This window comes from Phyllostomus discolor, chromosome 13, assembly GCF_004126475.2.
Source record: "Phyllostomus discolor isolate MPI-MPIP mPhyDis1 chromosome 13, mPhyDis1.pri.v3, whole genome shotgun sequence".
Taxonomy (NCBI): Eukaryota; Metazoa; Chordata; class Mammalia; order Chiroptera; family Phyllostomidae; genus Phyllostomus; species Phyllostomus discolor.
The window spans coordinates 61,196,162-61,209,914 of NC_040915.2; the positions used below are offsets into that span (position 1 = coordinate 61,196,162).

Consider the following 13,753-nt stretch of genomic DNA (forward strand, 5'->3'; position numbering starts at 1 on the left):
TTCAGCCCTTTGAAGGCAACCACGAGACTGATGTGGCTCATGTGAGAATGAGTTTGATACCCCTGATCTAGGCCATTATGAAAGGAGGTAAACTTTGCTTCTTGATGAAGCCTCATTAATTTCTTTTTAAAGTGAATTTGCGTCCTGGCTGGGTGGCTCAGTTGGTTGGAGCAGTGACTCATACCCAGAAGTTTTTGGGTCGATCCCCGGTTGGTTGGTTGTCTGGGTGCCCCTTACCAGGGGCAGTGGGTGAACATCTCTCTCTCTTCCTCTCTCTAAAAACAAAACAAAACAAAACAAAAAACAAACAAAACCCAATAAAGATAGCCTCAGGTGAGGATTTAAAAAGACAAAAAGTGAATTTGACTTTCAGTGCAGTCCCAATTAATGGTTTCTGGGATACATAACAATTTTCAAAATAAAATAATTTCAGTCAATTGAGCCTTCAGAGGCGATGCTAATCAATTGTATTTATTAGTATGGTCAAGATAAGAAAGTAGTTTGGGCTTTGATTAATAAATGCAGAATCTTTCTATCATTTTCTTGACTAAACTTTTCCTCTCCTTTTTCCCTTTCTTTTCTCTGCTGTCTTCCATCTTTCTGGCTCGAATTTCCCTCATCAAATCAAAAAATATCTTGTCAACGTTAGTACGCGTTTCTGCGGATGCTTCAACGTAATTAACATTCCACTGTTCGGCTCTGGCTTGCGCTTCTTGGACAGAAACCTGCCTTTCATCTTCTAAACCTGATCTGTTACCAACCAACAGAAATGGAACGTTTTCATCTTCTTTAACTCTTAAAATCAGCTCCCTGAGGTCAGCTGTGGCTGCAAAGGATTGCATTTCTGTAACGGAGAAGACACAAAGGAAACCGTCCCGGGTCCGTATGTAGCTGTCTTTAATTGCCGCGTAGTCCTCCTGCCCAACTGGATCCACGATATCGATTTGCACTTCCTCCCCATCCAGCACCACGTTCTTCCGATAGCTCAGGCTTCTGGTGGGCTCATAGTCCTGCACCGACTCCCCGTACAGGAACCGGAGAGTCAGAGCGGCCCGGTTCCCACAGCTGCTGCCGGTCACCAAGACTTTGTGCAGGGCCACGGGTTTCTTCTGACGTTTGGACTTATTTGGGGCCATCTTGAATCACAGAGTTTTCACCAAAGGCTCTGCCGCCCGGCCCGCCGCCGTGCGGGCTCCGGAAGCCGTTGCTGAGCGCGCTCCGGCCGCAGAGTGCTCGGTCCTAGTCCCGGCGCGGGCGCGGGGAGGGGCAGTGGACCCTGGGCGGCGGGAGGAGGCGGAAGACTCGGGGCGTCCCGCTCGCGGGAGTTCTTTCTGTTTTACTTTAAAAGAGTCTTTGTATATCTTCTCATAATCAGGAAAAAACTTAAGCTGTCTCTATCTTCGAAAACCAAGCTAAGGTAAACAATGCGATGTACAAACGCAGGGCGTTGGAGAGACCGTCACTCCGAGCTCCAGGCGGTGCTGCAGGGCCCCGCTCCGGGACGACCTGCCCAGTGTGGCCCGCGGCCCGGCACAGAGCGGGGTGTGGTTCCTCCGCCCGCGTGAATGGTGTCCAAGACGCAGCCTAACAACCTGTGTGACGTTAAAAAAACAGATGAAGCTGAGAAGCGGTTGGCTTAAGGGCGCGTGCAGAGGAGGTAAAACTATAAAGAAAAGTGAAGAACTCAGGATCTTGAGGTCCTAACCACGTCCTGATTGGTTTCACTGCTTTTTAAAAATAACTTTACAAATGCATTTTTGTGGTTATAATGTACTATTAAAACAAGTACATTAAAATATTAGCAGTGGCTCTTCTGGGTGAGTATGAGGGTGGATTTTCCCGTTTGTTTTTCTGTACTTCCTACGTTATTTAGAGTGAGCTATTAGCATTTTAGACAGAAGACCAATGTGAATAAACTATTTAAAAGGAGCTCAGAAAATAAGTAAGGTGATTCTCCTTCACACTGAGCTAACACCTGTGTCCACAGAGTTTATTTACACCCTATTGCCTCTACCTGAGCCTAGAGTTTGGGGGCCCTGAAGGCACCCCAAACCTTTCTACCAGAACAGAGCAGAGATAGAAGAGAAATCTGTACCAGGCCTAGATCTTTCCTCCCTGAATTAGCCTTTTCAGGTCCTTTGGCTAACTCCAAACTATTGAATAAACGGCACCGAGAGTGAACCCTGACACAAACCGTGAACTTCAGGAGATAAGGACACGCCAGTGTGCTGTTCGTCAACTGTAACAAATGCACCACTCTTGGGGGAGACTGATAATGGGGAGGCTGTGCATGTGTATTGGCAGGGGGTATACGGGAACTCTTGGTGTTCCTCTAAATTTTGCTGCAAACCCAGAGTGATCTAAAAACAACAACAACAACAAAAAACAAGTGTTTAAAAAAATCAACTGAACCCTGGCCAGGTGACACAGTTGGAGCATCGTCCTCTACAGCAAAAGATTGTGAGTTCAATCCCTGGTCAGGGCGCATACCTAGGTTGCAGGTTCGATGCCCGGTCGGGGCATGTACGGTGTCTGTCTGTATGTCTGTCTGTCTCTCTTTCTTCCTTCCTCACTAAAATCAATAAAAATATATCCTTGAGTGAGGATTTAAAAAATCAATTGACTATAAATCTACGTTTTTTCCCCTGGACCCTCAAGTCTATTGTGTGGATCCATAGGTCTACCCTATGCCAGTAACTACCCTGTTTTGGTTATTGTAGCTTTTAGTAGGTTTCGAAATTGAGAATGTGAGTCCTCCAAATTTGTTCTTTTTCAAGATTTTTTTGGCTATCCGGGGCTTCTTGCATTTCTGTATAAAATTTAGGGTCAACATGGAGACTGGGTGGAAACAGGCGGCTTTTGGGTCCAGCCAGTTCATGACCTTACATAGAGGAGAAAGAACAGCCAAGGGGCCAGCTCCCCTGGCTCCGACAGCAACAGCACAACAAAGGGGCAGGTGACAGGACACTGCATGGCCGAGGAGCCTGGTCCCTGCTGCACCTGCATCCTAGGGGCTGAGGCACAGGGCCTTGCTCTTCATCCCAACCAGTGGCGCCGAGAAGCTGCCACCTGACAGCCTCCCAGAGGTGCCGCAGACGGGAGCGAGGGGGAGGTGCCTGCAGCATCTCAGACTTCTGATTCCCAGACCTGTGAGAGACTAAAGAGATGTATGTTGCTTTGAGCCGCTTAGTTTTCGCCGCGATGTGTTGACATTAGGTGCAGGAAGCTGACAAAGGAGCCAGGGAAGAGACTCACCCTGTACCTCAGCATGGTCCCGCCACAGCCTCCACCCACAGTGACATGTGCCTGACCAGCTGCCACTGCCCCAACCCCCTTGGACCCCCCCCCAGGTGTGGTAGAGAAGCCTGAGCTCAGGAACCCAGCATGAGGGCTGGGGTGACACCCTTCATTCTCAGAGAGACACCGGGAACCTCACAGCCTCACAGAGTCACCATAGGGGACCTGGTTCCCCCCTGACATTCACAATCAGGTGAACATGGTTTCCAATAATTAATGCCCCGAGGAAGATGGTAGGTGCCTTTCTGGGCCACAAACCTGAGCGTATCCCACCTCCCTTTGCTCGGATGTGGCAGAGCTGGCTCATGCGTTGGGGAGCAGCTCAAGGGTCCCAGGATACCCAAGGGGGTTCCAGCAGGGGCCGGCTGTCCTCAGATGTGCAATGGGTGTAGGATGGTGTGATTTTGTGGGTCCACCTTCGGTCCATGGGGGAAGGTTACCTGGCTAGACCTCCCTGAAGCAAATCAGAGGACTTTTACTATGTAACACCACCTGCCCCAGTGGTGGTGACCTGGTGGTGAAGAAGACAGTGACATGGAGGGTTCCCTGTGCAGTGGCAACTGTAGCCAGCTCATGGTCATTACCATGTCCTGAGGCTGCAGGGCACGTCACCTGTGTGTGTGTCAGAACCTGATTCCTGTCAATGCTGACAACTTAGAAAAAACTCGTGCCCACTTTTAATTGTGATACAAGATGTCCAAGACACCAATTTCCCTCAAGCAAAGGCTTTGTTTAACCTCAGAGACATTATGAGGCACCTATTTCCCTCCTTGCATTGGTTCCTGGGGAGCTCAAAGCTTGTCTGCGTTAGAGTTTACCTTAGCCTCCCAGCAGGCATTTTGTGTGACAAGTCCCTTCCTGTCTTCCTCCTAGTCCTCTTACACTGCTGAACCTGACTTAAGGTGAGGAATTGAGGTAGACCCTAGAGTAAAGAGCCTTTAAAACTGATGCTGCTGCAGTGTCCTGGACCCCGTGGGTGATCCAGCCTGAGGGAGTGACAGGGTGTTCCAGGGGGCGAGGGCCTGGAGCAGAGGGGTTTCTGACCAGGGCAGGGAGAGAGGGCTTATCTGGAGGTCACTGGCCACGGCCAGCTCTGACCAAGAAGAAGGGACATTGTGGGCTGGAGGAGGAGCTGGTGGAAGGAGAGGGACCGAATGGTGATTAGACTCCTTATGTCCTGGCCACCTCCCTGGGAGGTGCCCTGGGAAACTTTCCCGCCGGGCACCAAGGATTCTCCCACCTTACCCTGTGACCCAGGAGAATTCACAGATGAAATATGAGATGAGAAAAAAATGAGCAGAAAGAGTGATTTCTGATTGACAATGAGAACATTTTTGAGAGTTGCTTGGGTGCAGGGAACAGGCTAGAGGTGGGAGGGAAGTCCCTCCCAGGGGTCCTCAGGCTCCAACCCCTGAGGGTGGGAGGTTCAGGGTCCTAGGAACACTCCGAGGGGACCACTGTCTTCTCCACAGTGCTGCCTTCGTGGGTCACCTGGCAGCTGTACTGGCTGGCAGATTTCCACTTGCTGGCTGACACGCTCAGGTAGCTGCTGGCCGCATACTTGTTGTTGCTCTGCTTGAAGGGCTTGGTAGTCTCCACGCCCTGGGAGACAGGGCTGCCATTTTCCTTCCAGGCCACTGTTATGGCTCCAGGGTAGAAGTTGCTGATGAGACACACCAGCGTGGCCTTGTTGGTTCTGAGCTCCTCAGAGGAGGGCGGGAACAGAGTGATGGAGGGTGTGGACTTGGGCTGACCTGTGGGTGTGAGATGCAGAGGGAGAATCTGAGTGGTGGGCAGCCCCCACCAATCTGTAGCTTGTGGCTGGTCCAGGGTGTCCACGTTTGTTCACCCATGGAACCCTCCTTCCTTCTTTGCCTCCTCCTTTCCAATCACCCGCTGGACAGCAGACAGCCCCCGCCCTCCTAGAAGCCCTTCCATGTCACCTCTTCCAGGTGACCTGGTCAAGCCCCTCCACCTATAGCCTCAGTTTCCCCAAGTGGAACCAGGGCAGATTGTTCCTTCCTTCTCCTGCTCTGCAGAGTGTGAGCGCAGAGTCTGGCCCCCACCCCCTGAGCCTTCGGCCCAGCGCCAGCCTCCATCTCTCTTTGTTCTCCTGGAGCCCAGGGCCTCCTGTGTGATCCGGGCCTGACAGCGTGTGCAGAGGCTCCGAGCCCACGCCCAGCACACAGTGGGGCCTGGAGTCCCTGTTGCCCTTGGGCGCCCACTTTGCCTCAGCCTGGCCTCAGGTCCCCAAGGGAAGGCTGGGGCCAAAGCCTGGGGGCCTCTCGTGGCTTTGCCTGCCCTCCCTGTCCCTCACACCCTGATCCCAGGACCCTTCCCCTCAGCTGCATTTTTGATTCTGCTCCTCCAGACAATGGACACAGTGGCCCCATGGCCACCCCAGCACCTCTGATGACGCCTGACTTCATGGGGCAGCTGTGTAGCTCTGAGCCACCCGTCTTTCACTCCCCCTTTGTCATCTGAGTCTAATGCACCCTTTGAAGCAGGTGAGTGGCTGACCCTTGGACAGGGATTGTGGGGCTCCAGGGACAGATGAGTCTCTGCCCCGCAGGACTTGCTCCTTTCTGACCACCGACCTGGGAGGACTAGGATTCTGGCCACCTCACCCTGTCACACTTGTGTCTTTGCGTCCTCATGGCCCAGCAGAGGCCCTGAGAGCTTCAGCTAAGAGTGAGCAGGACCCCGCTCTCCATGGGCCTCCTCTCAGGCTGACCCTGTGTCTCTGGGGGTTGGGGTCACAGATCCAGCCTGTCCTCAGCCTCCTGTATGGCTCTACCTGCTTAGATGAGCACTGAGCCCTCAGCCCAGACCCCAGGGGCTCTGGACTGTCCAAGGCCAGGGACAGTCAGAACCAGCCTGTGGTCCCCTGGTGGGCCTCTGTCCTGGAAGAGAGAAAGGAGCCCCATTCCTGGGCCAACCCCCAAGCCCAGACCCCCAGGACCCAGCTGCACCAAACTGTCAAGCTCTGGAGGTGGCTGCTCCTGCTATTGGGTCCTTCCCGCTGGTTACCCCGAGACCAACCTGCCTCCCAAGGCCCCATGGAGAAAGTGGGGGTCAGTCTGTAAGGCTGGATGGCAGAGGGGAACAGCCCACAGGGAGAAGAATGACTTTCCCAAGATAGCAGGGGGGTGGGATACAATGGAAAAGGTGGTGAGGCCTCTTACCTAGGATGATCAGCTCAGTCCCATTGCTGAAGATGAACCATGGTGACCGAGAATCAGGCCAAAACCCATGCCAGCACCTGGGGCCTGCCTCCTGGGGGCCAGTCCTGGGTGGGAACCTGTTGGATGTGACAGGCAGAGGGGCTATAGCAGGCAGGACTGTCTCCTGGCCTGGGGAGGGTGGGCAGCCAGGTGCTGAAAGGCTGGGGCATACCTAGGTGAACTCATACCCTGAAGTGTCACTGTGTCTGACCCCCTTTCCAAGGCAAGCACCACCCATACTTTGGAGTCACCTGGTGTGTGACCCCCGAGGCTGTCCTGGTCACCATCAGATCCTCAGTGCTGATGGAGACCCCGAATACTGTGTCCCCTCACGAGGCCGTGTGCTGTGGCAGAACGAGTCCCGAACTGGCTCAGATCTGCCTGACCTCTCCTGGCCTCATTCTGGAGCCTCTGAGGGTTTCTTCCTCGCAGTTTCCCACCGTGCAGCCAGGCGGGCTGCCTCCCTGGGTCCGTGGACACTGGGACATTCCTGTCTCACGGGGAAGGTCCCCTCCCCCTTTGTCTCCCCACATCAAGACACACTTTAGTTCTCTCTGTGAAGCCTTCTCTGATCTCTTAAACCACTATCTTTCTGTTCATCCATCCACTCATCTCTTGCTCCAGTCACCTGTCCATCCCTCCATCCATCCATTTAACCACGGCTCCAAAGCAAGTGTCTGGCAGTTTCACGTGCTGAGATGTGGCAGGGCCCTGGCCCTCATCTCCATCTCTCGCCAAAACCTCTCAGTTAAGGCCAACCAGACCCTGTTTGCTGGCAAGTGCGAGCCTCCCTCCCCAGCCCATGTTGTCCCTTATGTTGTTGCCGGGTGCGGCACAGAGCAGCTTTTCTTTCCAATGACTTTCTTCCCCTCGGCACCTGAGACCTCCCATGCTCTTCCTCCCCCAACTTGCCCTTCTCTACGGCCCACACGAGGCAGCTGGGCCCTTCTTCACCATCTTCTCACACTGAGGATTCCCACTGCTGTCCATGTGGTGAAGCTCAAGCCTATCCCAGCCCCAGCCAAGCCTTCTCCTCGGCTCAGCCTAAGTTGCCCAGTGACCACCTGCAGCTGGATGGCCCAACCGGAACCCCAAACCCACTGCATCCAAATGAGACTGGCCACCTTTCTCCCAACCCAGTTCTTTTTCTGTCCTCATCTTGTCACACACAATCCTGAGAGCTTTCATCCCCGCTCGCCCCCAGGCATGAGGACAGGCACAGAGATCTACAGAATAGAATTAAGTGACAAAAAGAAACCCTTACATCTATTATCAATTGAGTTTCTGAGAAAGAGGCTAAGGTGGTTCAGAGGGGACGATAATAGTTTCTTCAACAAATGGCGCTGGGACACCTGGATATCCACAAACAAAAGTTGGACCTCGACCTCACACTATATACAAAATTAGCTCAAAGTCGATCAAAGACCTAAGTGTAAGAGCTAAAACTATAAAACTCTTAGAAGACAACTCTTAGAAGATAGGTGTAGATCTTTATGACCTTAGATGAGGCAACTGATTCTTAGATGTGACACCAAAAGTGCAAGCAGTAAAAGAAAAATTAGGTACCTTGGGCTTCATCAAAATTCAAAACTTCTGTGCATCAAAGGGCACTATCAAGAAAGTGAAAAGCCACCTCACAGAATGGAAGAGATTATTTGCAAATCATGTATCTAAAAAGAGTCTAGTCTCCAAAATGTGCAGAGAAAGCTTATAACTCAAAACCAAAAAAGATAATAACCCAATTTAAAAATGGACAAATGACTTGAGCAGACATTTCTCCAAAGAAGATATGAAATGACCAACAAGCATGTGAAAATACATTCAACACCGTTAGTCATCAGCAGGAAATGCAAACCAAAATCTTGATGAGGTACCACTTCACAGCCAGTAGGATGGCTACAATGTAAGGAAAAAAGCAAGATATAAAGCTCGTTGGAAACGAGGTGGAGAATCATAACCTTTGTGCATTACTGGTGGGATTGTCAAATGGTTTAGCCACTGTGCAAAAACAGTTTGATCATCCTCAAAATATTAAACTTAGAGTTACCGTATGGCCCAAAAAATCCAGTTAGGCATACAGAAAGTAATTGAATACAGGTATTCAAACAAAAACTTGTACACGAATGTTGGTAACAGTACCCTCACAATAACTCAAAGGTGGACATAACCCTAGTGCTTTATGAACTCTGAATGGATAAACAAAATGTGGTCTATCCACACAATGGGATATTATCTGACCTTGAAAAGAATGCAGCACTGACACGTGCTGCAGCATGAATGAACCTGGAAATATTACTCGAAGTTAAATAAGCCCAACACAGAAGGCTGTGTATCATGGATCCATTTATATGAAATGTCCAGATAGGCAAACCCAAAAAGCAGATTCCATGGTTGCCAGGAGCTGGGGGAGGGGGAAATGAAGAGTCATTGTTTTGGGGTTTCCTTTTGGGGTGATTAATATATTTTGGAACTACATAGGGGTATGGTCACACAATGCTGTGAATGCACTAAATGCCACTGAATCATACACTTTAAAATGGTTAAAATGGCGAATTTTATGTTAAATGAATTTCATCTCAAGTTCTAAAAGAACTAAGTGCTGGCGAGGATGCAGAGAAACTGGAACACATTGCTTAAGGGAATGTAAAAGGTACAGCCACTCCGGAAACCTGTTTGGTAGTTTCTTACAAACACACATTTGCCCTATGCTCACTCAAATCCTACTCCTGGGTATTTATCCAAGTGAATTAAAACTTATGTGCAACCCCCCCCACCATGAATGTAAATGTTTACACCAGCCTTATCCATCATCGAAAGAGCTGGAAACAACCCACTGTGCCTCAGTAGGTGAATGGCTCTGCAAACTGTGACCTTCATAAGTGAGATGACGCTTGGCCCTAAAGAGAAAGAAGCTATTGATAAATGGGATCATTTGAACGAACCACAAAGGCGTTATGCTGAACTAAAGAAGCCAGACTCAAAAGTTCCTACTTGGAATACGAAAAAGGAACAAACTACGTTACACCCAGCGGTCTGAGCAAACATCTGTAAAGCTATGCTGCGTGAACAAAGTGAGTCCCAAAATGTTACACACGATCCATTTATAGAACGCTCTTGAAGTGACAAAATTAGAAACAAAGACCAAACTGGCAGTTGCCAGAGGATCAGGAGGGGTTTGGGAGGGAGGGGAGAGAGCACGGCTATAAAAAAAGAAGTGAGGGGCCCTGGCCAGATGGCTCAGGCGGTTGGAGCGTCGTCCTGTGCACCAACAATGTTGGGTTCAATCCCTGGTCAGGGCACGTACCTAGGTTGAAGGTTCACTTTCCAGTGTGGGCATGATGTTTCTCTCTCACGTTACAGTGTTTATCTCCCTCTCTCTAATGTCAATGAACATATCCTTGGGTGAGGATTTAAGAAAAAAAGGAAGCGAGGGATCTTGTGGTGAGGGAGAAGTTTTGTGCCGTGGCGGTGTGCACCGATGCCAGTGTCCTGGCTGTGATGTCTGACGACAGGCACAGGGAGTCTAAGACACTGCCTGTGGGGAGAACTGGGTGAAGGGGACCTGGGACCCCTGTATTATTACTTACAACTACTGCATGCGAATCTACTGTTATCTCAAAATAAAAAGTTTAATTTACAAAACGGTTTTATCCTGCATGATTCCACTTTCACGATATTCTGGAAAGGGCAAAAGTACAGGGTCAGAAAGAGATCAGTGGTTGCCATGGTTGGGTGGGGAGAGGGATTGACTACGAAGGACCTTAGGGAGATTTGGGGCAGTGGGGGGTGTTCTGTAACTCGGTGTGGCTATAGTTACATAACTGCATGATGTTATAAAACTTGTATAACTTCTACACAAAAGAGTACATTTTATTGTGTAAATTAAAATAAAATAACAGTAGAAAAATTGATAGTATATCATTTGGAACCTGATTTTTAAAAATCTTTGTCTGCCCTGAGCAGTGTGGCTCAGTTGGTTGGGCGTCTTCCCACAAAGCGAAATGGCACGGGTTTGATTCCCTGTCAGGGCACATGCCTGGGTTGCAGGCCAGGTCCTCAGCAGGGGAGGTAAAACTGATGAAAGTTTCTCTGGCACATCAATGGTTCTCTCCCTCTCACTTCCTTCCCCTCTCTCTAAAAATAATTTTTTAAAATCTTTAAAAAAGTTAATATTGAATGACTTTAATATTCCCTATCACAAGTGTACCATAGTTGACTTTATATTCCCTTATTGTTGGACATTTAGATTGTCTCCACTTCTTCCCACAAACACAGGTGTAATATTTAGTTGAAGTTCTGATTATTTCCTCAGGATAAATTTCCAAAAGTGGAACTACCTGATGAAAAGGAATGCACATTTTTATGAACTTTGATACAAGGCGCTATTTGTTCTAGGAACTCAATCTGCCCGACCGCCCAGGAGAGCGCCCATGTGTTCCCGGTCAGCCCTCAGGTGGTCACTTCATACTCACTTACCGAAATCGTAGGGCATCCTGCTACCTGGTCACGGTAGAGGCAGCTCCCTCTGCTCCTCTACTCCAGCCTCGAAAAATCCAGAGCCATTGTCCAAGACACAGATTTGACTCTGAGAGTCCCCAGACACGGGACATACTACCCCCAACCCCAAACCCGTCTCCTTTCCTGGGTCTGCCTCCGCATCCCTCCCTCCAACTCCCAGCCTCCTCTGCATCTGGGTGCCTCACTCTCCTCTAGGCTGATGCTGCTCTCTCTGCCTGGAGCCTTCCTGGCAGGGGTCGGCACCCTCCCTGTGAGGCCAGCTTGGGCACGCCTCTTTCCTCTTTACTGCTCCTAAAGTGCCCATGGGTCTGTCCCCATGACTGGACATGAACGCCTTGGTTCAGGCTGACCCCCCTCTGCATCCTGCACCCTGTGTGGCCCCTCACTGAGTGGACAGCCTTGGGGGAGACCAACGCTTTGCAGACCACCCCTCCTCTTGGACCGCTTTGTTGAAACACAGGACACGTGGGTACAGTCACAGTGTTCTTTTAACTGTCCATCAAAAAAGGTGGAGCATCCTGACTCTTCCCCTCCAGGTGCTCCTATCTTCTGGATCTGTCCACCTGTCCACGTATCTGTCTCCTCTGTCTGGGCCCCTGCCACCCCCTCCCAGGTCTCTAGTCCTGGATTCCCATCCCCTCCCACCCACCCAAGTCTGGTCATGTGGTTTTCTTGCAAATATTCCCCCAGTACTCTCCAAATGAAGTCGGTTCTCCAAGTATGGATCCTCCAGATCTGGGCCTGGCCACCTGCCCAGCCCCCTCTCAGACCCCTTTGGTCCAAGGACCCACCACTTCAGCCCTGTGGGCCACCAGCAGCTTTCTGAGGTGTGTTGCTCTGTCTGTAACCCCTCCTCAGAGGGGCCTCCTCGGCCCTCCCCTGTATGTGCCTCAGTTCTGCAGGCCTCAGGCTGCATGTGGTTGACCTTGAGTTGGGGCCAAATCTAGGTCCCCTGGGATCACAGCCTCAGCGTATAAGGCAGGACCCTAATGGAAGCTCCACCTCTCCTCATGCTTTCCCTGGCCCCGCCTTTGCCCAGCAGTCCCTGCAGGGCACCAAGGCGCCAGTCTTGAGCTGGTGCCCACAAGCGCTCACCCACCTCCCTGCTGGACTGCTGGTGAGCAGAGCATCAGCCCCTCCCACTCCAGCCCTTCATCACTTCGACCCCAGTATGGCTGGGGCAGGCTGCAAGGCCAACTGGGGACCCTCACTCGGCGGAGGAGGAAACTGAGGCCCGGAGGGGTGGACACGGCAGCCCAGTTTAGGGGCTGGAGATGGGGATCACTAAAGGCCATTGAGCTTGAGCACTGGAGTCTGCGCCAGCTGTGTGACCTTGGACAGTCGCCGCACCTCTCTGAGCTTCTCTCCCCAACTTACAGTTGGGGGTGACGGTGGCACCTGACCTGTGGGGCTACTGAGAGGGAGGTTCTGCCCCTAAAGTGATTGCTGCCCACGGTGAATGTGCTATTTCGTCACTGATTACCATAAGTGGTCCCTGGTGCTCAGCACTTTGTCTGGGGACTTCCCACCGCACACAGAGAGGGGAGCAGGGGTCACACATCATGGAGGGACAGGCCATGGCCCTTGAAAACCCTTGCCCCAGGCCTTGCCCACAGAGGTGTCTGTATCCTGGGTGTGTTCAGACTTCTGGGTGTCCAGTGCCAGGAGGTAGCCCTGCTGAGGACCCTTGGCTCAGGCTCTGGTGACCCGATGATACCAGGGAAGGAGCCCCCACCACGATTCACCAGCAGAAGAGCCAACACCCGCGTGCTTCAGAGAGTGATGCCCCCTCAGTGTGGGGAAGAGTGAGGACGTGGCTCTTCAGCTAAGAGCAGGAGGCCTGGGCACCCCGAGGCGACAGCACCCGCCACCCATGGGGACGTCCTGCTCCTGCCTCTGTTTCTGCCCCACCCGGAGAACCAGGGTGAGGCACTAGTGTTGGGTGCAAAATTGAAGGAGTGCCAAAAACTCAGTAACTAAGGTGAGTGATATTTTAACACAATATTAAGGAGTGAGAATCAGTGCAAACAGACCCAAAATACCACTGGACAAAATGCCAACTCCTTAAATAAAGCCAGAGTCTGCCCAGGGCCCTGCCCTCTGGCGGACTCTCCCTTCTCGTCCCTTTGCCCTCACTGCCACTCCCTGTGCCCCACTCCCAGTGATGGCTGCAGGGGCCCTCCCATCGCCCATATGACTGCCTCAGCCCCTTACCTTTCCCAAGGGTTCCAAGGGCTGCTGCTTCTTGTCGGGGTTCCGGGGCCTGGAGCCTCGCTCTGAGGTGCTGTTGTGGAGAGCAGCAGGCCGTGGGAGGCCACAGCCAAGCCCAGAAGCAGCAGCAGCGGTGGCCAGCACTGCCTGAGGCCGGGACTTGGCCTCCTGAGGGCCTCCTGGCCCACCTGTCCTGTCCTGGGCCTCATCTGCCCTCAGAGTCAAAGGCACCTCTGGCTGACCTGCTGTCGTAAGCTTACAGGGTGGGGTTAGGTCAGCAGGTACCCCTGGTCCCTCTCACTAGCAGTGACTGTCCCAGTGTGCCCAAGCTATGGCCCTGCCATCTGCCTGGGCCTTCTCTGGTCCCTGCCCCCTGCCCCGCCCTCTCCAAGGCCATGGTCCTTGCTCCTGGGGGTCTCTCCCAGTGGGGCATCTGCCAACTGCCATACTGTGGTCTGGATCCAGGGTTCAACTGCTCCCCACCACATCTGCCAGCCTGCCCC

General features: G+C 51.9%; 2 protein-coding genes across 2 annotated transcripts; both read right to left on the reverse strand.

Moving 5' to 3' along the window:
• Positions 1–361: 361 nt before the first annotated feature.
• LOC114510122 (ras-related protein Ral-A-like) lies at positions 362–1,511 on the reverse strand. Its single transcript, XM_036013833.1, has one exon. The coding sequence runs from the start codon at positions 1,134–1,136 to the stop codon at positions 513–515; it is 624 nt and encodes a 207-aa protein (XP_035869726.1). The 5' UTR covers positions 1,137–1,511; the 3' UTR covers positions 362–512.
• A 3,218-nt stretch (positions 1,512–4,729) lies between these two features.
• Positions 4,730–13,540, reverse strand: IGLL1 (immunoglobulin lambda like polypeptide 1). The gene is made up of 3 exons (XM_036014002.1): positions 13,254–13,540; positions 6,483–6,598; positions 4,730–5,051 (listed from the first exon to the last, which is right to left on the reverse strand). The coding sequence occupies exons 1-3, from the start codon at positions 13,457–13,459 to the stop codon at positions 4,732–4,734; spliced, it is 642 nt and encodes a 213-aa protein (XP_035869895.1). The 5' UTR covers positions 13,460–13,540; the 3' UTR covers positions 4,730–4,731.
• Positions 13,541–13,753: the final 213 nt, after the last annotated feature.